Source organism: Postia placenta, assembly GCF_002117355.1.
Source record: "Postia placenta MAD-698-R-SB12 unplaced genomic scaffold POSPLAscaffold_13, whole genome shotgun sequence".
Classification (NCBI taxonomy): domain Eukaryota; kingdom Fungi; phylum Basidiomycota; class Agaricomycetes; order Polyporales; family Adustoporiaceae; genus Rhodonia; species Rhodonia placenta.
In genome coordinates, this window is record NW_020169844.1 from 1181416 (window position 1) to 1205193 (window position 23778).

Below are 23778 nucleotides of genomic sequence, written 5' to 3' on the forward strand. Positions count from 1 at the left end.
AAGGCAAGTGTTCAAGAAAACCGCCAAGTTGTTTGAACGTTATTTGAACTGAAGTTTATGTTGTCTGGCTGGCTGCCAGCGACTGCCTGCCGGCGCGAAACACTACTCAGTGTTGCTCGCATATATGATACTTGTAACCCTCCAAAAAGGGGACTGGCTCAGGCGATGTTCACAATCGCTCGTTTCATGTGATATTAACAACGAGGTCACATAGAATTCATCAAGCATCGCGACGCAAACCTTTCTGGGTTCATGGAGCAAACAACGAAGGCTTTGAGGGGGATCAAAGTAAGAATGAAACTGAGGTCTAGGTACATAGCAGCAGCGAGGACTAGCCTATGCCGATTGTACATGGCATCGCTGGCTCTGCTTCTGGTATACAGCATCGTGTATGGAGGTCGCGACGATGAAATGGCGTGCGTAAATCAGAGTCGTCATTTGTGTCCACGGGAAGATCAAGCCACCGTCATGATACCTCAGCATCGTATTTTTGGTCCTGGACGAGTTGTTTGTAAAGCTCAACGACTACATATCGCGGAATTTCCAGGCCGAGAGGTGGCAGCGCCCGTAGGAATACTTCAGAGCCATACAAGTCCTTTGTCTGACGGCACTAGCCGAGGTTGACGCGTGTCACAGTGTGGCAGCGCGAACAAGGATCTCTCGATCGCGACGCGACTTGACGGGCGATCGAGGGACGCGCCTGATCACGTGGATTCGTCCCCTTATTCCTTGGAATCGGCTAAGTAGGGCTTATAACAGCTCGTTGGCCTAGTCGAAGACACCGTGAAATCGTAACAATACTGATGACGCACAAGAACTATGCGCAGTCTATCAGGGTGCAAAGTCGTTGGCTGTGCGACGGGGTGGCCATTTGACGGATATTGCTTACGAAATCATTTGGGCGGATGGCGCAGCCCGCGAGCGCCGCCCAACACCGCTTGCGATTCTACCCATTGGGCAGCCGTCTCTCTCGTCTCGCCGAGGCTGTTCAACTGTATCGCCTCCGCAGTCCAACCCTGAGCATATCTTAAACACTCTTACGACCTTCCCATACTCACCACATTCTCGTAAAACGTCGCTACTGTGTCTTCGCGATCATCTCTTCCCATTGCTTGCGGATCGTCGACCACGCTCACGCCTTGCTGAAGCAATATGCCGCTACTCGACTCCATACAAGATGCAGTCAACCGTGTCCTTCCCGAGAAGAAATCCACCCTTCCCATGCCAATGTCCACCACAGGCGGCATTGGCAACACAGGAATGATGCCCTTCGAGGATGATGTGCGTACCCTTCCTTTTTCTGGTCCCGACCCATGGTATATGGCTTTGCCATACGAGCCAAAACTATCAAACGGCGAGCTTTGGCAATGAGGAGCCTTCGCCGACGTTTCAGCAGGCGCGCTGCAGCAGCGTGCCTTCTTCGCGCCGTGCGGGATTGGGTTACGTAATGTTCATGTTCTTTCAACATACACTCTCGCGTCGATGGCGCCGTCTGCAGAGACAGGAGGCTATCTGGTATTCCTCCTCTTCATTCCACTCCTGTCTACGTTATGGATCTGGGTTCATATTTCCTTGCTCTCTGCGCTTGCCGACATCTCGACTGACGCGTCGTCGCACTGACAGATGATCGTGTCCAAGCCCGCCATCATCTTCCATGCATCGCAAGCGTTCTTCAATTTCCTTGCAATGTGCTGCTTCGCCAGCGTCGCAGCCTTCCAAGCGCACTGGGGCGTCGGACCGTGTGAGTGTTGCTGTTGGTTCATTGTCGTCGCCGCCGCTGACGTCACGTTCTCACAGCGGGGCTGACCGGGTTTGCGCTGTTCGTTGCGGTCACGGGCATTTGTTTTCCACTGTTTCTGTTGTTCGTACCTGTGATCTACGACAAGTACAACAAGGGCGCGCGGCTTGCGCGCGCTCTCAACGAAGTACGCGTCGGGTTCATCATGGTGGGCGCGGGAACGGCCATCAGTCTACTTATCGCGTGAGTCGCGTGGTCACGCTTTCCGACTGTCTGTATCTCACCTCTCAGCAGCTTTATCGTTACCATCTCCGCGTGGACGGAACCTGGGTGCAAGAACGCGAACAATGATCCGCATGCTAGCAAAGGACAGACGTACCGGAACGACTTGTCTGGCTGGTGCAGCACGAAAAAGGCAGGGGGTGTATTCTTCTGGTTGACTTTCGGTGAGCCGACCAATTTGTGACCTGATATATTTTGCTGACACGCCGTCAGTTTTCTGGCTAGCATCGCTCATCCTGAACATCCTTGATTGGCGGAACGGCAAGTCCTCGCGCCCGCGCGACCAACCCTTTACACATCCAACCGACTTCTCTGAGATTGAGACGCACGCCGAAGACGATGATGAGTCTACGACGGGATACTACGGCAAGCGGCCTGTCTCCGACGCCGAGTCTGGGCAGTCGCCGTTCGAGGATAGCAACACACCGACTGGTTATGCGCCACCCACTGCCTCATATGCTGCACCTGCGATGCCACGCCCGAGCATTGATGCGTACGGCGCGTTCTCCGATCCTGCCCCGAGCGGCTTCGGAGCTGGTCCTGCGGCCACACCTCCACCCGCAGAGAGTCCGCGGGTGAGCCGCACGATGCAGTATGCAGATCCGTACGCCGCAGTGCGCGCGTCGATCTCAACCGGACCGCAGCACCCCGCGCCCGCGCCAGAGTATACGTCGTACGGCGGTGGATACTCATGATCACTGCGATGCACACACGGACTAGAGATCTGCCTTGTTGTAGTATAGTAATCTCTGACGATCCGGGCTCGGCCCATGCGCGACGACGTTCATGTTCATGTACCCTCACGTTGCTTCGTTTCTTTGGATGGCAGTACTATACGCTAACTTATGATCATGTCTTTCCTGGTATATCGCGTGTACCACCACACACTAGTATTGGCCTCTGCTCAAAATGATTATCCTTCACGTATACACGACAATAGTTTGTGTATGAGCCTGAGGGAGAACAAGGAACGGCGGCGGACAATAAGCGCGCGACTTTATTTGTACATGTTGATCCACTGCTTGAACTTGACCTTCATCCCTCCGCTGCTATGGCCCCTAGCAAACCGCGCGACCCATCGCCTCCCGCCGGCTTCCTTTCTAATGTCTTTGGTTTCGTCTCGCGCGAGCTTGAGTCGTTTGTCACGACCGCGGTCGGCGGCGACGCCACGGTGAGTCCTCGCGCACCCCTGATCGATGCACGTGCAATACTGAGTGCGGTCGGATGCTCGACCGGTCGTGCAGGTGCAGACACACCCTCAGGCGTCGACATCGCGCGTCACACTCGATGGTGTGCAGAAGGGGCCCCCGCGGCGCAAGCGCGTGAGGATGGCTGAGGGCGTGAAGGATTTGGAGGGCGGCCCACGTCGGCGCCGCCCTGCGCGCGACGAAAGTGAGTCGGACGGCGCGTCGGGCGGGCCTTTGACGCCCCCACGCCGCAGCAAGAAGTCGAGGATCCCCCCCGCACGCACGTCGCCCTCCCCCACGCCTGCGCGAGGACGTGTGCAGGCAGGCAACGACGAAGGTACGTCCCGTCGCCTGCGCAACATGCTAGGCATGCTTGACGCGTCTCATTCTAGGCTCGCGCTCCCGCTCGCCGTCGCGGACGCCCCCGCCGCTTCCTGCTCTCCTGCAGTCGCGTCGGGCCGCCGCAACTATGCCTGGCTCGCTCTTCCCGCGCTCGGAGTCGCTCCAGCCAGATCTGATGTCTTCGCCCCCTGTAGCTCCGTTTGCAGGCCGCTCTGTGCCCTTACGCACGCCCAGTCCTATTCCCCGAGCAACTCGAGCAACACGCGAGAAGACGACGAGGTCCGAGCAGGATGAGCGGGCTTCAGATGATACAGAGACCGATAGGGGGCGGGTCGTGGCTGAGAATGCCGACGTCCCTGATAAAACGAGAAAAAGGAACGCCAGGAGTAAGAGCAGAAACAGAAGAGACGAGAGCCGCTCGAGAGACGGTAACACGAAGGAGAAGGCAAGGAACGTGCACGCGGAGGATGCTAGGGACGAGTCGGACGAGACTGAGGTGGAGGGTGCATCCTGGGCCACAAGCAAGGGTAAGGGTAAGGAGCGTGCGCACGATACGTCTGGTGAGATACGGGTGCGTGGCAAGGAACGCGAGTTGCATGCTGCACGCGAGGCACAGCTGCGGAACGAACCTGGAAGCGACGACGAAGAGCGCGAGCGCGACAAACAGAGGATACGAATGCTCGAGGAGGAGATTGTCAGACTGAGGGCGCAGGTGTGTCTATTCTGTGTGGCTGATAATCAACGTTCAATTTTGACGTGCCGAGAACAGCTTGCAACGCGCAATAACACCAGTACTCAGATGCCACCCCCGCCGCCTCCACCGCCTCCCCCAATATCGAGACCTTTCTCGACTGGACCTCGCATATCCTCAATAGGACGTCCAGGAGGACCACGGCACGCCAACTCGTTCCTCGCTTCCGTCCGTGCCAATCTAAAACCCACAGTCCCTCCTGTCGAAGCACCCATCAACAACATGGCGGGTCGCACGCGTAGGTCTGGCCAGCCGACTGTCAACGTCCCATCAGACAAAATGGCCGCATTCTTGAGCGAAATGAAGACCGTGCGTTTGCGCAAGGTCAGCAGTACGACCGGAAGTGGAGCCATGCTACCACCTCCACCACCGCGCAGCAGTGCGGATGGTGCCTATGTGTACGGCGAGCGCTCGTTCAGTGCGGTCGAAGCCAGGATTGGAGAGAAAAGGAAGCGTGATGCCCTCGAGAGCATATCCGCTGCTCCTGGAAAACGCCGCCTCACTACGTTTGCAGTGCCTGCCAATGACACAGGCTCTTCTACGTCCTCACAATCGTCATACGACACACAGCAAACAGCCGTCTCATCCGCCTCATCATTATCATTTCCCCCGCCCGCTCATTTACCGCCCCGCACATGGCCGTCAGTCGCGACCACAGAGACGGATATCACTACCCCATCTCTATGTTCAGATAACGAGAACGAGCACGATACGGAAGAACGGATCTTGCCCCCCACACCACCTCATTCTGCGCAGCACCATTCCGAGACAGCTCTCCCTACACAGTCCCAACAGGAGAAGCTTTGTAGTGCTCGCGAAGTCATCGACGTTGATCTCGAACCAGACTCGCAGCCTATACCCTCGCGATCACCACCGCCCGATCCACCGGGGACAGGCGGAGACACACCTCCGAAGAAGGACGTGTTCGCGCATCGTCCGCCCCGTTCACCTTTGCCTGATAAGGCGCCCCGCAGGATTGTGCCGCCCGCCCGCAAGCGTGCAAAGCAGCTCCAGATACAACCTCTGGACAGCTCAGCGCGACATGATCCAGCGTCATTGTCCGATAATGCCGTTCTTGTGGTGCCAGTGGGTCCAGATCCTCTACCATCGAGGCTGCCCATCAGAGCAGGGAAGAAAGCACCTTCGAGGGCGCCTTCGAAACCTGGCCGGACTATCAACGTGTCATCCACAGAAAGTTCCTTGGAGGCACAAATCCAACAGCCTGTGTCGAATCAGCTTCGCAGACGGCGTACATTGGATGAAGAACTCCGCCGGGCTGGCGATATCCTTTGGAAGGAGGATAGTGCACTGCATGCACAAGCTGATCTGGATAGCGGGGAACTGGCCGGCGTAGGTACGAAAAGCACTAAGAAGGGATTCTTGAAAGGTGGAGGTGCGGCTGGGACCCCCGTCTTTATGGGCGTCGGCTACGTCCAAGGTGCTGAAGATGGCGATGATGAAGACGATGAGCCACCCTCACCTCCGCGACGAGGAAGGAGTAGCAAAGCAAAAGTTAGACCATATTAGTCTGCAATATAATGTTCAATATCTGTTGTCAGGGATGTTAGCTACGGTCTTCTTGCCGTTGGTCTTGGTGACTGTATCATACGTGCGTGTACTACATATGTTATGGATAATGTATTACTAGCAAGGAAGTTTGTTTCTAAGGTTCTGCACTAGATCTGCACAATTCCCTATGTTGGAGTCATTGGATATCCAATACTGCAGGATCGAGATATGTGTGGCCATGATTTATGCCCGAGCAAGGGTTTTCCATATCCTGTCCTGCATTGAATGTACCACCGAGCGAGGTGTGTTGAGGCTCAGCATGAAGTACGCAACATTGCCTAGCGTCCGGAAGTGAATCCCGAAGGGCGCGCCACCAGGGGCTGCGGATAGCTCGCTGCCTTCAGCGTCGGCAATTTTGATCGGCTCTAGGAGCTTTTGGGCGGAGAGAGACTGGTATCCTGTGATCATAGACTCAGTATCTCACTACAGTGCACAGTGCATAAGCAGTGATCATACCGCCTGCCTCGTCTTCCAACTTGATGGACAACACTGTGCCCAGAGTCATCACCTCGTTGACGGCGTTTAGCTGGGACACCTTGTGCAAGAATTCAGGCTCCCAGAAACTCCATGCAGACGTTTCGTGTGCCTCCGGCGTTGTCGGGGCGTCCCACTGCTGTCGCGCGTCGTCCCACTGCTCACTGGCGGCCATCCTCTCGATGATGTCCAGAGTCTCGTTTGCCACCTCGCACGCCACGGGATATGCCGTGTAGCTGTGTCCGTGTAGCAGTGCGTCCGTCTTGTTTTCGCTCAGGAACGCGCGGAAGATCGAGTCCGACGCCAGCGTGACCGCAAGCGGTACCAGTCCGCCCGTCAGGATTTTGGCATTGACGGAGATGTCGGGACGTGCCCCTAGGATGGACGTCGCGCTGCGCACACCGAGGCGGTATAGTCCGATAAACACTTCATCGAAGATCACAGGCAGACCCGACCATCCTGGTTCTGTACTGGCAGCCGGCTCGGACGCGCGAACTACGTCGATAAGCACGCGCTGGAAGAGTGGATCGACGAAGATCATGCCACCTGCGCCCATCACCAGTGGCTCCAGCACCAGCGCCGCGAGCTGCGGTCCGCCATTCTCTTTGAGCTTCGCGAGGGATCGCTCGATGAAGCGCTTATAAATGCCTGCCAGTGGATGTTGCAGCCGCGCCTCGACGTCGTACACCTCCTGCAGCGACGCCATGGTGACGTGCGTCGACAGATCCTCATCGGCAGTCATAGCAGGAGGAATCGATACAACGACGCGTCCCTTGCGGATCGCTACCGCAGGTGGGTCGAGCCAAACGCCTTTTGCATTATGCCACTCGCACGTATACACGCCCTCCTCGCAGGCGTCCATCGCGCCGAGTGTGTCTCCATGGTAGCTCCCTTTCAATCCAAGCACACCCAATGACTTGCGCGCTGCGCCGGTCACGCCGTGGCGCGCCGAATACGCCCGGAGTGCCATCTTGAGTGCGACTTCCATTCCTGTCGAGCCATCATCCGAGAAGAACGCACGCGACGCCCACCCTGCGCCGGGTCCATGCAGCAGGCGGTCTGCGAGACGCAGTGCCGGCGCGTGTGCTGCCTGCGGAAACATAACGTGTCCGTACCGACCTGCCGCGCGTGCGGCCGCGAGAGTGAGTGCGGGGTGTGCGTGACCAAGCGCCTGCGTCCACCAGGATGCGGAGCCGTCGAGTTGGGGCTCCAACAGAGAGCCTTGTTTTGCGTCACTCGAATGGGCACTGTTCTTGTTGCTGGTGTAGACAGAGAAGAAGTCACGAGAGGCGCTGTCGATGATGTTCACGTCGGCCGCGCCTTTGACCTGTCCGTGTTGCACAAATGGCCACCACAGTGTATCGAGTGCGCGTTCGGCCATCGCGTCGAGCTCTGTGATGCGCGTGGTGTGGCGGACATCGAGATGATGTAGGGCTTCGAATATGGCAGAGTTCTGCGAGGCGGGTACAAGTTGCTTGTAGTACTGTTCCATGGCGGCGCGTTCCTCACGCGCGTCAGAAAGGCGGGCATGGGGAGGCGCGAGCGCAAGTGCGTGTATGCCGCGTTCAGCGAAGAAGGGCTCGAGGTATTCGCTGTTGCGATAATACGCATCGCGAAAGAGTAACACAAGGTCAATGGTGTAGCCGCGTAAAAGAAGGGATTCGTATGCAGCGATGGTGGAGGAGATGCCCCCAAGATGCGCATCACCAATAAGAATCGTTGGGAGCAGAAGCGGGCGGTAGGCATCCGCTTGTGTGGTGCCAGATAGAGTGGGGCTATGGACGCCTAGGGATAATCGAGATCGAGCCATTGAGGAGTCTTTGTGCAATCTCACCTCCCGCGGTCTCTACATACATGTGACTTGGTCGCGTTGTAAGAGATGCAGACTTTCGAATATGGGCCGCTACTGAATTAACAAATTCCTCGTCGGATGGAGCATTTGTCTGAAGGCATATAAGCACGGCAAGACATAATCAGAAGCAGGAATCACCTTGTGCTCTCGTTGACTTTGCGCCAATTGTACAGCTAGATGGGGGCTTACTGGCTCATCGAACCGAAAAAGACAAGCGGCGTGCACGCCCGCCTTGTGCTTTCCGGCGAAATATTCAACATGCCTGAGCAATCAATCTCTTGTGAGACAATAAATGAGAGAATGATATGTCCGGGTTACCCGTCATCGGCATCCTGCATCGGACCAGTACTGACTGGCTTCAAGTAATGGACTGGGATGTCTTTAGCTGCAGACCCACGGACAAGGGCCGTGGTTAGGATGGTCTTGCCAACATCCGTGTTAGCACCGAAGACCTGATGTACCCTGAGGTGCTTGAAGAGGATGGACATGATATCGTACGAAGGCACTAAGGCCCGCAAGTATTCTCAGTGTCCCCCAGAAGAAAGGAACACACTTCGGGCAGTGGCGGCGACCGCTCAAAAACCGCACAAGCGGGTCCATGTTTGGCCGGAATACAGGTGTATGATATCAGACATGTTAAATAATCGATACCGAAATGAGATCATGTCGTATATGCCCAGATATGGGACCTCAAAATACGGATTTTATGCCTTACGGGTACAGCAATATTCTGAACGATTATGATTGAAGCAAAAGTCTACCATGACATTAGTACTGTTCCGCTGCTGCCTGAAAGCAGTTAAGTAGTTTGTATTATTGCGCTGAAAACTCATGTGGACTGTTCCACAGCTTGCGGTCTAGACATATGCTTGACCCGAACGACAGACAGGCCGCGTCAGCCCTGTGGTATATGGTCGTCGGTCTCGTACACAGATCACCAGTAATATATAGACCCGGTGGCAGGTCCATTGCCAAAACGGCGGTGGCGCAATTGAAAATACTAGTGAATCATGCATACAAGTTCAAGGTGACCCGGGTTTCTCTCTAAAATGTGAGGTAGTGCCACCTTGGCTCCAGCACCGCCGCTAGCCACTCATTGTGACAGGTCCGGTGCATGCATGCATCAAGGCGATGGGTAACCGGGTTCTGATAGCGAACCCCTGTGCCTGCTATGCGCGACCCATGAGATTCGAACGCGCATTTAATACTCATGCATACATAAATTTATACCACTGTTCGCTACATACATTCTGCTTACGGTGTGGGATGCACTACGCGAGGAGCAACGCCAATAGGCGTTGAAGTTTCCGATGCCGCAATCTTGGTACTTTCAACGGTCTCCAACGCATTGAGGATTCCCTCAAATGTAGACATCTGCCTTGGAGCATAGCGCTCAAATACAGGCTTCTTGTCGTATGCGACCTCAGCCACTGTCATCTTGTTCAAGCCGCTCTCATCATCAGCGGTCAACCGAGGTGCTACGACAGAGCGAGATCACGGACCAATATCTCAGCCGTCAGGCCCTTCACTGGCGACGTCGAACTGCGGAAGCGGTGCATGCGGTAAGTTGCGCCACCCAGGAAAGCGAGGACCCGGTCGTCTGTGTTCTACTCGGGCAACGTGAATTCGGTGCAATGCGAGACAGTCAGGGCGCCGCATACATGCAGTTCCTCCTCGTATGGCCAATGCTCCGAGCCCTTCTCTGCAAGGGGCCCCTTGCTTGCGATGCTCGGGTCAAGAAGCGCTTCCAGGGGATGATCAAAGATCCATGCCACTTCGTCCTCGTTCGCTTTGAGTTGTTCGAGCACGGACAGATCTGTCAACAGCGCAACGACAGGTCTCACGACGACCTTCCGGTTGGAGAGGAAGGGACGCAAAATGCACATTGTATGAATTGCAGAGTGACGTAGTGGTAACCCCACTTCTTCACTTGCCTCACGACGCTGCAAGTCATTTTATAAGGGTAGAACGAAGGGAAATAAGAATTAGAATGCCATAGGATGTGGCCAGGTTGGAATGAGCTGGATGACGCGGGCGCGTACCGCAGTGGCAATGGTATCGACGTCGGACTCGTCGACCTTGCCGCCTGGGAGTGCCGTCTCCCCTGGATGAGCCCGTAGTGTCTTCGCACGCGTTGTGAGCAGCACGCGCAACTCGTCTGATTTCTCATACAAGAGAACAAGAACGGCAGCCAGACGAGAGTGACCAGTCCTGCAGAATCGTGTTTTGTTAGACTTGCCGGGAGTGGGCACGACAGTGCGGACGTACAAGTCGACTTCTTCGACTTTGTGTTCTCGCAGCCGCTCGATGCAGAGTCGGGACCGAGATGAGAGCGCATCTAGTGACAAGGAATCCATGGACACCAGCGTAGAGATGACGGTCGACAGTAAAAGCGTATTAGCGGTCGGGTGACGAGTCGAACGACAATGACTTTCCTCATAAGCCTCGGTCATCGACCAATGTGATTAAGCTGTGACATACAATCACGTGAGGCGCGACGCGTCTGGTCACGATATTGGCGTAACGCTCGCCGCGTCGGTATTACAGTTTGTCTCTTCGCCACTGTCAACACTTCTTGTAACTTGGCTGTCTCTGCATTCTCGAATACTCTGAGAAACCTCAATGCAACGAAATGGCTGCAAATACATCTGCGAAGCCCCTCTCGGCGTTATCCAAAGGCAAAGCCAAGGCAACAGATGCTGACTTCGACGACCTCCATCTTGTCATCACCTACCGGCATCTTCACGCTCACAACCTCGGCGTGAGAGATCCTTTGCGAGTAGTTGCACTGTGTGACAGCGATGCCTTTTATGCTGCGTGCGAGCAAATTCGCTTGGGTATCGACCCGTCGCGCCCGTTGGTCGTGCAGCAGTGGGATTCATTGATCGCTGTCAACTATCCGGCACGTAAGTTCGGAATTACTCGCATGGAGAAGATCAAGGAAGCACGAAGGAAGTGCCCGGAACTTGTCGTCGTGCACGTCGCGACATACAAGGAGGGCGAGGCTGAGCCTGGTTATTGGCAGAATCCAGATACCCTTACTCACAAGGTGAGTTTGTGATACGAAGCAGCTGCTCAACCTGTAGATACCACCATGAGCTTGCGATCTTCAAGGTGTCATTGGATCACTACAGACGGGAGAGCATGAAGATTCTCCGCATGTTCCAAGAAGGATTACCGGGTGGCGAGATAGGTTCGATACTTTGCGTGTTGCAGTCCCGGCCACCAACTCATGTCTATCTCGAGAGAATAGAAAAAGCTTCCATAGATGAAGCCTTCATTGACTTTACCCGCCCTGTCCGTGAAGAGATCCTGAGGAGATTTCCCTATCTTGCCGAAGTCCCTCCTGATGCGCCTCGGGGAATAGATAGCCCACTTCCCAACCCACCTCCTATATCCTGGCATGGCCTCGGTACTGTTATAGAGGTCAATCCTTCTCCATCAGACACCCCTGCAGTGGGTCTCGAGGGATTGGGTCTTGATGAAGATGACGCCTCTACGACATGGCACGACGTCGCGTTGTCCATCGCCGCCGAATTGATGGGCAAGGTTCGAAGTGATGTTTATCGAACGCTTGGGTATAGCACTTCTGCTGTGAGTCATACACTCTTAGGTTATTCGCATAGTTGTCTACGCACTCAACCGTTCGGATCAGGGTATAGCAAGAAACAAATTTCTGGCAAAGGTACTGGGGAAACAACAGATTCCTATGGGGACTGTTTCTGAGAATATCGTCGTAGCTCACCGCCTCATACAAAAAACCCAATAGTCAGGTAAATTGATTATAACGAGATGGTCAAGCGACAACTTGATTGAAAGCGCCTGTCGTCAAGAGCATTCTCCGCAATGCAGCAATCCCGAACTATCTGAAGCCGATGCCGTTCCAGAAGGTCAGAGGTGTTCCCCATGAGGTGTCAGCTTTGGGTTTCGCATCCTCATTTGTTCTCCCCAACAAGATCCGCTTCCTCGGTGGTAAGCTTGGCAAAGCTTTCGCTGAGGAATATGATGCTTCCACCGTTGGTGACTTGTTGTAAGTGCTAGGTCTGCGATTCACGCTCTACTCGCATGCCAGACTGACAAAGCTGAAAAGGGCAATAAGTCTCGGTAAGCGATGTTGATGGTTTCTCTGCACGTCGTATTCTATTCTATCATGAACTCGCTGCAGAGGAAATGCAGCGCAAATTCGGCGAGAACTCCATCTGGGTGTACGAGATCCTTCGGTATGTGTCATACTGAGTCATCCACGCGTCCTCGCGAGCGTTGCTGATCGAGGAGGTTTCCAGAGGCATAGATCGATCCGAAGGTAGGTCCCCGAGGCCACCGTCCCCGGTTGTGAGATACTGGCACGCGTATCATTCACCTGTCCGACCTTATAGTGAAGGAAAAGTCGGCGGTCAACAAGAGCATGATGGCTTCCAAGAACTTGCCAAAGCCAATTACAAAGACTGTGCATGGGCATCACTGGATACGAGTGCTTGCTGCGGAGCTAGCACTGCGGCTGAGGGAAGCAAGGGAAGAAATATCCGCCTTTTGGCCAAAGACATTGGTGCTGCACGTTAGACAAGGTGACACAGACGTTCTGCTGCCTTTGCCTCAACTAAATGCAAACGTACCGCAGGCTATGAGACTGGCCGTTCGAAGCAAGCCGCGTTCCCATTCACACGAAATCCGGATGTCGACTACATCGCTTCCGCAGGCGACAAGCTGTGGCGCGAACTTGTTGGCACGGACACGAGCAGGAAAGCGTCAATGAACATCACGAATGTGGCGCTTGGATTCGCCGGTGTCGAGTTCATGGAGATCGGACAGCGAAGCATCGAGGGCTTCTTCAAGAACCCCCCGACGATGAGCGACACCCCGCGAAGTCCCGATTCGGGCACCAAGCGCAAGAGGGACCCACGGGACGACCCACAGCCCGAGACGTCGCTTACCCGTAGTGGTCCACACACACAGCAACATGATGTCCCGCCAGACGAGGTCACGTCGTTCTTGTGTGGCAGATGTGGCAAGCGCATTGCACTGCCAAGCGAACTGACAGATGCGAATGTTGGAGCGGAGATCCGGACAGAGGCGCTTGTTGCACTGCGCATGGAGCATGATGACTTTCATGTAGCCCAGGACCTTGCGAAACACTACTCAGTCGACGGGTCTCCTCGAAAGATACGCCCTCTTGAGAAGCCACAAACGAAGAAGACCAGGAGGCGAGAGACTCCGGAGGGCATCGCGAAGTTCTTCAATAAGAAGTGAACGCAGGGCGTCGGTAGACCTGCTGGTTTTTGTGATGTAACTGTATCTTGATTGATTGATTGTGGGACTAATCGAGCCTTTAGGCAGCCTGAACAGCTGGTACGGGTGGGAGACTATCATAGACGTCGATGGTTGCAATGTATCAGTTCACACAAATAACCTCGGGTGGAGCACCACGGGACCGCAATCATATCTCCGACCACAGATTGTACCGTTGCCTGAAGTCCAGGTTTCTTCCATACTTGTCGCCTTCAGATGTCATGGAGTATGATGCGTTGCACAGCCTATGTGCATTAAGAGCCAGTGTCATGCTCTAGGCCCGATCCTCGTCTCTTTCCCGCTGCGTTCTTCGCTGCTTCTCCCTTGTTTGCTGCTAGGCCAGCTCTTTCAGTCTGCTCTTGGTCAGACTACTCTTCGACGCAGGGCGAACTGTCTGGGACAGTAATTCTTCACTTTTGTCACTAGCCATTGCGTTATGCAATCATTGGCTTAAGTGTGTTCACAAAATGCGGGGGATTGTGCACCACATAGTGATCGATCCGCGTCATCGAGAGCTGGAGCAGCCGTCCTCTCTGATTGTGAGTGCGGCCATTGAGTTCTTCAGGGATCTCATCACCGGACTGAACACGTAACAGGCTATTGTAGTCCTCGCAATTGTGTCTATTCTAGCTGTCGGGTTCTTCCTCCTGTATGTATCCTGGGTCTCCCTCCATGCGTTCTTGGAGAGACGAGGCATCATACGGGGCGGCACATGGGAGCGCTCGTTCTTCCGCACGCAATTAGGAGCGTACACCGTCTCTCTACTCATGAGCAACTTCATCATGAGCATCGGCTTCATTATAAACGTGCGCTGGGTCGAACTGAAGCGTGTTGACAAAGGTATGTCGCATACTCTGATCATGTGCAGGGAGTGCTTATATGGGGGCGCTGCTAGGCTCCCTTTGTACTGCCCAAGGTGAGTAGTTCCTGGAACAGGCTATGAAACTCCTAACCCTAGTTAGGCGCTCTGACGGAATTGGCCAACACCGCGACCGCGTATTTCACGGCGGCTATCGCAGTTCATGTTTTCAACAGCCTCGTCTGTCACCATAAGCTGCCAGCGTGGTTTTGTGGCTTTGCGGTCGTATCTGGATGGGTAATTTCATTGATCATCTGTATGTTTACGCTTCTCTACTCCATCACTTTTACTTACGAATCAATTTCAGCCGTCATTCCTTTGATGATCAAGAACGCCCCTATGGGCCCTATTTATGCTTTCGGCGGCATCTCTTGTGGGATTTCTAAATATTACCCGGCTGTACGGGTCCTTTTTCGACTCATCCCAGTACGTCCAATCTGTCACCGATGCTAGAGAAGTTGCCCATCTACATTATGTTACAGGTATTCTTCGCTATAGTCATCTCCATTGTCTTCTATTTCATGATCTACCTAATCCTGCGCGGCACCCTCGATATTCAGCAGGGTCTGCATATCAACCTAAGGGAGGATATGCGCATGAGTATTATGAGCAACTGCGAGAGGGCTCCTGGATATCGCAAATTCATCGTTGCAGTGGTGAAAAGCATGATATGGTAAGTGGATGTTCCGTAATTAAGCCGGCTTCACTGACCTTTTGGCAGGTACCCTGGTGGTCCGTACTTGTCCAATAGACTGTTACTTCACCATAGACTGACCTTGCATCCAGTATACGGGTTCCTCTCGTTGCCATCAATGGTGGTCGATTTGATGCAGGTTGCCGACGATCCTGTCCCGTTCGGACTGCATGTTTTCGGGGACGCTTTTCTAGCACTACTTGGTTCGTCGCATCTCCTGAATACAATCAATTACCTGACCCTTCACCTGTAGGCTCTGCGAACTCACTCATTCTGCTGAACACCTTGCGGCTTCTCAGCCCTTACCTCCTAACATCCTGCAATCAGGACAATGGCAGCATCATGAGTGACGACTCAAATAGCTTCTACGCTGGACAAGCATCGCCGCTGGATGGAATGCGCACTTTTGCTACCCCTGACCTCTCTGAGAAGGATCGTATTGGCTCGAAACGTGGCTCCGACGTGGAATCACTGACTGAAATGGACATGCCCGTACTCGTCATAAGTCCTGTTCCTCCCGTCTACTTCGCAGCTCCCCGCGACAAACATTTTGGAAGTACAGTCAGTTTACCCAACATGTCCCCAACTGGTCTCCTCGATGGAGTGCCTTCCAGCGACAAGACAGACGCAGCGACTATTCACTTGCCTTCGTATCGACCCATTACGCCCGTGTCGGTCCTCAACGCACTGGTCTCCCCTCCTACAACACCTAATGAACCAGAATCAAGACGAAGCGGACCTACGTCAAATCGCGAGCGTCCATTGCCAAGCTTGCCTGCTCCTCCCCGTCGGACGCGCTCGCCAGTTGCGCGTCAACCATCAGTGGTGGACGATGGTATACCAGCAAGCAACTCCATCCACATATCCCCTGCATCGGCCAACCCTCCAATTGCTTCGTCCATGCCACAGGACGCGACGGCAGACTCAATATTGCCAGCACGCCGCGACACACTCGGCGCGGAAATCCCCCCGCGACCCTTCCCACGACCCAGTATGGAGGCAGTGAACGCCACACGTCGTCAGGGCGTACTCCTTTCTCCGCCCACGATGTCCAGCCTGCTCAGCCCGCCGAGCAGCCGGGCGACGTCGGTGGCAAGCTCGTTCGGGCCTCCTGGTCTGCCTTCCAACCCGCGAGCGTACAAGGCGCTGTACGAGCAACAGCCTTCCCAAGGACATCCTGCGTCTTTCTTGTGGTCCGATAGTTACGCGGGCGCACAGCGCGGCGATGCTGTTGCAGCTACCGGCAGAGTGCAAGGCAGCAACCGCCCCATGTCGTCGGGAGCCGGTGCTGTCAATGCAAGCAGGGAGGCGATCCTCGGCCTAGACCCCAATCTGCCAAGGTCAGGTGTTGATCCTGGAGCCTTGCGTGCGAACATATCACTGCCAGATATTCGTCTTGCGGCAAGGCTTGGGGCAAAGCCCGTAGGCTATATCTAATATTGTTCCTTCTCATCAGATAGAGCACATATTACTCTCAGATGGCAGCGGAGTCGTTTCGCGGGGCGAATCACGGTCTTGTGCTTATTGTTAATATGCTTTCGCGTCCACTGATGCCAGAGTGAAGTCTGCTGTGTAGAATGTACAATAGATTGTAACAACTCGTTTTGGGCCGGTCAGCCACTCACATCCTGTATTCCTACGCACCACAGTCTCTACAGATCTCTCGCTAGATGTATTTTGTCATTTGCTGGCTTTGAGTGCTTGACAGGAGTTCGTGCACAGTTCCGCCGCAGTCTGCGTCCCGTATCGAATACGAAGCCTACAAACTACGGACGCTTGAAAATGCGCGGTGACTTTATGACTACAGCGCATCAGGGAAAGTCTATAAAGGCTAGCTTCTGCAACTTTGGATGGTGGATGCCATCAGCCTCATGCTAACGCAGAGATGTTCTAAAAACGCTCGACTCAGAAATGGTGTCAATGTTTAGGTAAAACATTACCCACTACTTCCTCCGCATATGTACAGGAATGTGGTCCTGAGAACACCGGCCGTTCGTGACAGGTTGTCATATACGGGCGATGGTTGTAAACCGAGTGGATTCTCTAGCCGTCCAGCCACCTAATCATTCAGACTGCGCTCGGGAGTGGGAAACGACAGATTTTGTGGGCTCTATTGCAGACCAAGCCGTCAATCCAGTGTCAGATAAGGGCGCGATGACAGGGCGATAAAACGCAGTCATCCTCAGTGGGTAGGAAGCAGCGAAGGAATGATTGTCAGATCTGCTTGCCCATCAGTGACATCCTGAGACCGGGCGCATGCACATCAAGCCACACTGTGATCTTGTATACCACATATCGGGGAGATACAGTTCTCCTCTCTGAGCAGCACGTCATCCCGGGAACAGAAACTGTGCCTGCGTGGGTACATATCAGACAAATTGAATGGGAGGCAATGCAACACAATGACCTTTGATGGAATTGCCATCACGAAGCTTGCACCAGTGCGAGAGGTTACTTACTGATATCCTCGCTTTCCCGGGCAGAATACCAAACACAGAGCACTGGCGGCAATCCACAGTGTTCGGAAACTGAACATCTGAGTACAGTTTTTCGAAGAGAGACCGTTGTGGTTTGCCCCCAGTGTACACATGCGCAACTTCGTGATTGCGAGATAGCGTGAGTGCACAGTATGCCACCGTGACATTGATTGACCCGAAACGGAATGATGTGTGACGGAAGCATATATGCGGGGTTCATATTTGCGTATGTTTGTTCCACCGGGAGTATAGTAAGAGGAGTCCGACGGTCGTCGTCCAGCGCGGATCGCCTCCTCTCTGTCCTCTACCCCCCCTCCTTGTTCGCTTTCTTCATTATGTCTAGGGTCAGCATTTGACGCCGATTAGATGCGCGGGAGCTAACATGTAAGTTACAGGCTCAATTCCTCCGAGAATACAAGCTCGTCGTCGTCGGCGGTGGTGGTATGTCATGAATTTCATGAAGTTATCCCCTCTTGTCCAACATGATCTCGGTCAGGTGTCGGAAAGTCGGCCTTGACAATCCAGTTCATCCAGAGCCACTTCGTGGATGAGTATGATCCTACCATTGAGGGTGAGTCTTTATACCACTTCGCACGACATGTCCTATGTGTGGAGGAATGGGATATGGGGCCTGCAGAGGCATCTAGGACTTGCATAGTCTGCCAATGACTACACAGCTATTGTAGTTCCTCGCACGCCGCTGCCGGTTTTCGTCATTATCCCTAGCCAATCAGAACTACAAGCGATCTCACTCTATCCTAATTAGACTCGTACCGGAAGCAATGTATTATCGACGAGGAGGTTGCTCTGCTCGACGTTCTTGATACTGCTGGTCAAGAGGAATACGGGTGCGTTTTCATCAAATGTCGATAGCGTTACTCCTGCTCAGTCTGGCAATCCAGTGCGATGCGTGAGCAGTACATGCGCACGGGTGAGGGTTTCCTACTCGTCTACTCGATCACGTCACGTCCGTCGTTCGAGGAGATCAGTACCTTCCACCAACAAATCCTGCGTGTCAAGGACCAGGATTCGTTCCCTGTCGTTGTCGTCGCTAACAAGTGCGATCTCGAGTACGAGCGCCAAGTGGGCATGAACGGTGAGCAGCTCGCGGCTATGTGTAGTATCGGGTCGTTGATAGAATTATTCTCACAGAGGGTCGTGATCTGGCGAAGCACTTTGGTTGCAAGTTCATAGAGACCTCCGCTAAGCAGAGGATCAACGTCGACGAGGCGTTTCACAGTCTTGTGCGCGAGATCAGGCGGCACAACAAGGTCGGTTCAACCAGCAGCGACATGCGTATTCATCGCTAACTCATCTACTACAGGAACAACAGACAGGACGTCCCGGTGTGCCACCCAATATGCCATCCGCTCCTGGTGTCTACAATGGGACAAAATCAGACCAGGACGACGTCGGCGGGTGCTGCTCCGGCTGCGTCGTCGCGTGAAGCCATCTTTCTTTCATCCTATTGCTTATGTTTCATTTCCCCCTTGTCCGTTACTATCATCTATCGTATACCGCTCGATTTGGGCTTGTTGGCGTTACCCCTTCTGTTCTCTCTTCTCCTTGTTGTCGTGTACATGTTATCCATCGCCCGTTCCGATTCCGATATGGTACTGCCGCTTGAGTTCTTACCTCCCTTGCCATCCTTGACTGATCTTCTGTTTGATATACGTACAGACATCTGCAGGGAAGGGTATGAGGCACCACTGCGTGCGCGTTCCGATGGTCGACTAGTTGCCGACGTAGCTCCCTCGTTATCCTCGCTTTACCTGACCATCGAGCAAATGGATATCAACAAACGCTGCATGCACAGCTTTAGAATAACAATGCATATCAGTATTTCAGGAGCTCATATCGCACTCCCAGTTGTACAACTACAAATTGATCGCGCATACAAGGTAAGACGTTCTCATTTGAGGAATGACTTCGCCAGCGTCATGCGTGCGTAGAAGTCATCTGTCACCATCTTCGTAGGGCCCAGCGTACCCGCCTTGATCTCGCACAGCGTGCCCAAGGCGACGTCCCACGGGAAGCGCGACCAGCCCTTCGAGCTCGTCTTCTGGTCGTAGACGTATGCGTACGATGCGCGCACACGGCGTAGTGACGCGTCATCGAAGTAAACCAGCGCTGTAGGCGTACCATCTGCGCCAGCCGGACCGCACGCGAACTTGTATGAGAGTTCGCGCAACATGTCCTGGCGCTGCTCGATGGGTAGGCTGGTCATGGGCGTGTCTGAACTTTTCCTCGCAGACGCGAACGTACTGCTGCCGCCACCGCTGGCGTGTCTGCGAAGGCCGCGAAGGGTCATCTGGCGATGCTGCGTGTACGTCTGCTCGACGTGTGTGCGGATGGCCTCGAGTTCCTGCTGCATATTCTCATTGTTGTGGCGCTGCATGGCCTCTGCAGCGCGCGCCATGGCATCGAGCCAGGGCTTTGCTAGGTCCTCATCCCGCAGCGTCGATAGCCTGTACGGGAGACGTTCATCAATCAGCTTCTCTTGCACCCCTTTTGCTTTGTCTATCTCTTCCTTCAGCCTCTCCAGTATAAATGGAGGGAGTCCAGGACTCCGTGTTGGCTGCTTCCGGGAGCTGCTTTTGGTGTCCAATCGGCTCCATGGTAGTGGCCCACGCTCGTACATACGTTGATGTTTCGAGAAGATGTCCTGTGATACGACAGCCCCTGTCTTAGAGCCATCGAGTACAGTCGTAAACCTAAAAGGCATGAACTTTGAAGGGCTCGTGTCCTAGAAAGAGGAATAACCGCGTACATATATGCGAGAAAAATAGTTTCCGGATGGTCATACCCTTTTTCGTAAATTGAGGTCTCCCACCATGTCGAGTACATGCCGACTCTGCGGCTATTATTCAAAGCCGCAAGGAGGTACTTCTGGTACTCCCAGGTGAGTCTTTCTTCCCTCAAGGCAGTTGTTCGTTGAACAAATTCGTCGACCGTCTCACGCTGTTGGACAAGAACCGATTGCACATCAAGAGGTTCTTGTGCAAAGCTAGGATCGGCGTTCTTAAATTCTGAGACAATTGTTGGATCCCAGAATACCTCGAGAGTATCACCATCAAAATCACCTTGTCAGATCGGCAATATGTGATTCTGACTCGAGAAGCAATATATAGAGCATAGAACTCACCACCGCCGGTCATACTGGCCAGATGCCTGTGGAGTGATTTCCCGTTATGAAAGTGATCTTCGGTCGATACAATCACTACATCTGTATACGAGCGCAGCTTCTCGTGGAAGACCGCTTTCACCTTCACATATTGAATTCACAATGAAGAGACATTAATGCGGCATGCATACCTTCTGAGTGTCGGTAGGAACCTTGCATGGGTGCCGTGTCACCTGTCCACAATGCATCGTCAAAATCCTTCACTGACGACTGCACTGGTAATGTACCAAGACATCTCCCAGAACGAGGTCAGTCTTCTCTCCATCCTGGTTTACCAAACTCCTGGACGAGCTCCTTACATGAATCTCGCCCGGTTTGAGAACACCACATGGATCTATGAGAACTATGTCAGCTTCGCGAGGGCATCCAAAATGTATATACGTCTACCGGGGACCATGAACGCTTTACACGACATCATTACGTCAATGTGAAACTTGTCGACGTAGTTGGTCAGCGCTTTCTTCGCTACCTCTCTCAATTTGGCGGCCAAAACGGGACATGCATCCGGCGTGAAGCCACTGTCAAGCAGGACAAGCACTGTCTCCTCCAGACTCGACGGACACCCACTGATCGGGTCCTTCCACCATGCCAATGATCGTTCTTGAAGTGCGCTGTCAAGATCATCATCCTCGTCAGCGTCGGAAGAGCTACCCTTTTTGTGCGAGATTCCATCGCGACTTGTGTAGCCCTTGGCTCGGGCAGCTCCACGTGCTTCCCGTGACAATCTTTCCATAATGACGCCGCCGGCCTGTTGGACGTTCCACCACAACTCATATACACTGGCCGGATCGTTCCATGTGGTCAAGCGGTCGACTTTCTCCTGCATTGTATCCCTCATGAGTTGGAATACTACCTGCGCCGGAACACCATTTTCAGTGAAGTTGACAATGGTTTCGGTCGATAGGCGAGCTGGACCGGTGAGTCGTCCGGGACGCAAGATGTCGACCGTCAACATTGCAGGATCAATGCTCTCGCTGTCTTGAGACAGTTTGATCTTGATTTGCGATGGGCGTAGGCGGACGTCTGCACCAGTCTCTTCTCCGCAAAGTGAACGCGGATCAGCCAGCAGTAGTCCCTGTTCACGCGTTAGTCGAGATAAACACTGTTCTGGAAACGGACATGCCTTGGCACCCCCTATGCGCATCTGCACAACCATCGTGTCTAACGTCCATCCGAGCTGCTCTTCGATCCGCCTCAAAGCTTGCCGATGAATAAACCCGCAGCCATCTGTCATGATCATCTCACTGGGAATTTTACCCTCGCCACAGAAGGCATCGCAGACTATGCAGCGTAAGGGATAACAACTCAACATCATACAAACAAATAACGAACCAATATCTTCCTCTTCTCTGATCCGTTCAGCCTGAAGACGAATCCCTGGAACTGATGTCGATAAACCGAGAGCGAAACGTGAGACCCATTTGACCATGGGCTATGGATGATCACGTCATGTTCACTATTCTGTGTGAATCTCGAGGTATTATTTGGACTTGCCTGATTCGAATTGAAGTGCATTGGGTTGTGCCACATCAGGAAGTCATAAAAAGTCAGCTCTTTCGGGATACCACGGCATTTGATTGATCCGCGCTTCTGGATAGTGTCACCGTCCCAGCGTTCGCTTGTCTGGTAGAGGAAAACATTGTCTTCCTTCGCATAGAACGCTCGAAAGATCCAGTCGTGTACGATCAGGGGTTGACCGAAGAAGGAGAGAAGACTGATGTCACCACCAGGAATGTTCTGCAGGGCGAGGCGAAGATCTTCAGGGATTTGGAGACGTAGAAGATGGCGTGAACCGAAGCGTCGGGCAAAACGATTCGATGCACCAAGCACCGGTCGATTGAGCGACACCTTGAATGTCGGTGTCCTGTTGACTAACGATAGCTTGCCAGTGAACTGGATCCGACCGCCATACCAATCAGGGTAATTTTGAAGATATTCTTTGTCGCTGTTGCAGCCAAGGCCGCCATACGGATCATATCTGAGTATGCGCTCTTCTCTGTCCAGTTCATCCCATGGCAACTAGAGCATGTTTTTATCAGTGTAAGCGTATGCTAGAGAGACAACAGAAACGCACCTGAGTCGCCTTCTCCTTCGCGAATGCAGCCGCGAAGGCATCGTCAGTGATCGACACTCCCGCTGTAGCACGCCCAACGGACCGAGCAACCTCCGGAGCGGCCGTTGCATTCTCGCCGCGGAAGCGTAGCAGTACCTCAGGCGTAAAGGCATCGCGACTGATCCCTGCAGATATGAGACGTGCAATCTCCCACTGAGCGCCATATGGTAAACGCCTAGTTTCCTCTCGGAACTCAGGTAGTTCAGCCTGTGATCCCAGTCAATGAGCAGAATCAACGCCTTTATGGTTATGCCTCCACTAACAATGATGTATGGAGTAGAGTGATCGCGCTCTTCTGGCGATGCTACGGCCGCTAATCCACGCATAACGCTCGGCGAGCTCTGTGTCTTCTGTACTTTGACAGGTCTCCCTGTTGTTGAATTGCTGGCCTCATCAAGCCGTCTTCGCTTTTCAGGCTTAGTAGTCGGAAAGGTAGCCGCTAGAGGCTGTCCAAACGAACTTGTGGTATGCTCAGGATTGTCAGTATCGTCTGTGTGCGAAGGTACGGAGGTCATGTACTCGCGATGAAGGGAAAACATTTCACACCGACCGAGGAGTGGCATGTATGGGTCTATGTTCTCAAGCTGATCAAAGTAATTGGAACTCTGAATAACATCCGCCGTCAAGTCAGCTTGTACCTATTGAAAACAGATGTCGTGCCATACCTTAGAGGTCACTGAACTTGGTGATCCTGGTCTTGATGGGCCTGAGATTGACACGGCAGACATGGTGCTGAGAGCCAAACAGGTAGAATACAGGGCCGGATAGTGAAACAGTGAGGATGCAGTCCAGGAGGACGACTGAGATTTCTAGGACGCCGTCGCGGGAAATAATCCTCTATCGCTGATAGAGGATGATGTGAAACAGCCGAATCTAAGGACTAGTGCTCGCGTTCTTGTCACACGCGGATATTATATGCATGCATTGTATAGACAAGTTCAGGTCACCCGATGTTCAATGGCAGGAATGC

The 23778-nt window shown here is 53.6% G+C and overlaps 8 protein-coding genes across 8 annotated transcripts; 5 read left to right on the top strand and 3 right to left on the bottom strand.

Moving 5' to 3' along the window:
• Window positions 1-1469: 1469 nt before the first annotated feature.
• Window positions 1470-2953, top strand: POSPLADRAFT_1184800 (hypothetical protein). Its single transcript, XM_024489102.1, has 5 exons — window positions 1470-1560; window positions 1624-1741; window positions 1798-1981; window positions 2033-2184; window positions 2234-2953. Exons 1-5 carry the CDS (start codon window positions 1483-1485, stop codon window positions 2713-2715), a joined length of 1014 nt encoding a protein of 337 aa, XP_024335890.1. The 5' UTR covers window positions 1470-1482; the 3' UTR covers window positions 2716-2953.
• A 118-nt stretch (window positions 2954-3071) lies between these two features.
• Window positions 3072-5827, top strand: POSPLADRAFT_1060182 (hypothetical protein; the record flags this gene model as incomplete). Its single annotated transcript, XM_024481238.1, has 4 exons — window positions 3072-3191; window positions 3265-3544; window positions 3600-4261; window positions 4319-5827. The coding sequence occupies 4 exons, from the start codon at window positions 3072-3074 to the stop codon at window positions 5825-5827; spliced, it is 2571 nt and encodes an 856-aa protein (XP_024335891.1).
• A 225-nt stretch (window positions 5828-6052) lies between these two features.
• On the bottom strand, window positions 6053-8683 carry POSPLADRAFT_1151633 (hypothetical protein; the record flags this gene model as incomplete). Its single annotated transcript, XM_024486557.1, has 5 exons — window positions 6053-6267; window positions 6326-8128; window positions 8178-8286; window positions 8334-8457; window positions 8514-8683. The coding sequence occupies 5 exons, from the start codon at window positions 8681-8683 to the stop codon at window positions 6053-6055; spliced, it is 2421 nt and encodes an 806-aa protein (XP_024335892.1).
• Window positions 8684-9449: 766 nt separating this feature from the next.
• On the bottom strand, window positions 9450-10552 carry POSPLADRAFT_1152050 (hypothetical protein; the record flags this gene model as incomplete). The annotated part of the gene is made up of 4 exons (XM_024486616.1): window positions 9450-9632; window positions 9698-9802; window positions 9857-10138; window positions 10238-10552. The coding sequence occupies 4 exons, from the start codon at window positions 10550-10552 to the stop codon at window positions 9450-9452; spliced, it is 885 nt and encodes a 294-aa protein (XP_024335893.1).
• Window positions 10553-10827: 275 nt separating this feature from the next.
• On the top strand, window positions 10828-13442 carry POSPLADRAFT_1151543 (hypothetical protein; the record flags this gene model as incomplete). The annotated part of the gene is made up of 12 exons (XM_024486545.1): window positions 10828-11244; window positions 11310-11388; window positions 11449-11789; window positions 11851-11880; window positions 11936-11968; window positions 12029-12085; window positions 12152-12225; window positions 12286-12299; window positions 12361-12415; window positions 12479-12498; window positions 12572-12760; window positions 12814-13442. 12 exons carry the CDS (start codon window positions 10828-10830, stop codon window positions 13440-13442), a joined length of 1938 nt encoding a protein of 645 aa, XP_024335894.1.
• A 506-nt stretch (window positions 13443-13948) lies between these two features.
• Window positions 13949-16471, top strand: POSPLADRAFT_1060187 (hypothetical protein; the record flags this gene model as incomplete). Its single annotated transcript, XM_024481239.1, has 9 exons — window positions 13949-14020; window positions 14078-14321; window positions 14377-14397; window positions 14444-14596; window positions 14648-14766; window positions 14823-15013; window positions 15062-15072; window positions 15127-15237; window positions 15288-16471. The coding sequence occupies 9 exons, from the start codon at window positions 13949-13951 to the stop codon at window positions 16469-16471; spliced, it is 2106 nt and encodes a 701-aa protein (XP_024335895.1).
• A 1330-nt stretch (window positions 16472-17801) lies between these two features.
• On the top strand, window positions 17802-19354 carry POSPLADRAFT_1067448 (hypothetical protein). Its single transcript, XM_024482187.1, has 7 exons — window positions 17802-17855; window positions 17907-17952; window positions 18008-18082; window positions 18278-18359; window positions 18414-18607; window positions 18664-18782; window positions 18836-19354. The coding sequence occupies exons 1-7, from the start codon at window positions 17847-17849 to the stop codon at window positions 18956-18958; spliced, it is 648 nt and encodes a 215-aa protein (XP_024335896.1). The 5' UTR covers window positions 17802-17846; the 3' UTR covers window positions 18959-19354.
• A 69-nt stretch (window positions 19355-19423) lies between these two features.
• POSPLADRAFT_1060189 (hypothetical protein) lies at window positions 19424-23536 on the bottom strand (the record flags this gene model as incomplete). Its single annotated transcript, XM_024481240.1, has 12 exons — window positions 19424-20225; window positions 20282-20594; window positions 20657-20777; window positions 20827-20868; window positions 20923-21029; window positions 21083-21976; window positions 22028-22072; window positions 22153-22714; window positions 22770-23015; window positions 23072-23298; window positions 23359-23413; window positions 23474-23536. The coding sequence occupies 12 exons, from the start codon at window positions 23534-23536 to the stop codon at window positions 19424-19426; spliced, it is 3477 nt and encodes a 1158-aa protein (XP_024335897.1).
• Window positions 23537-23778: the final 242 nt, after the last annotated feature.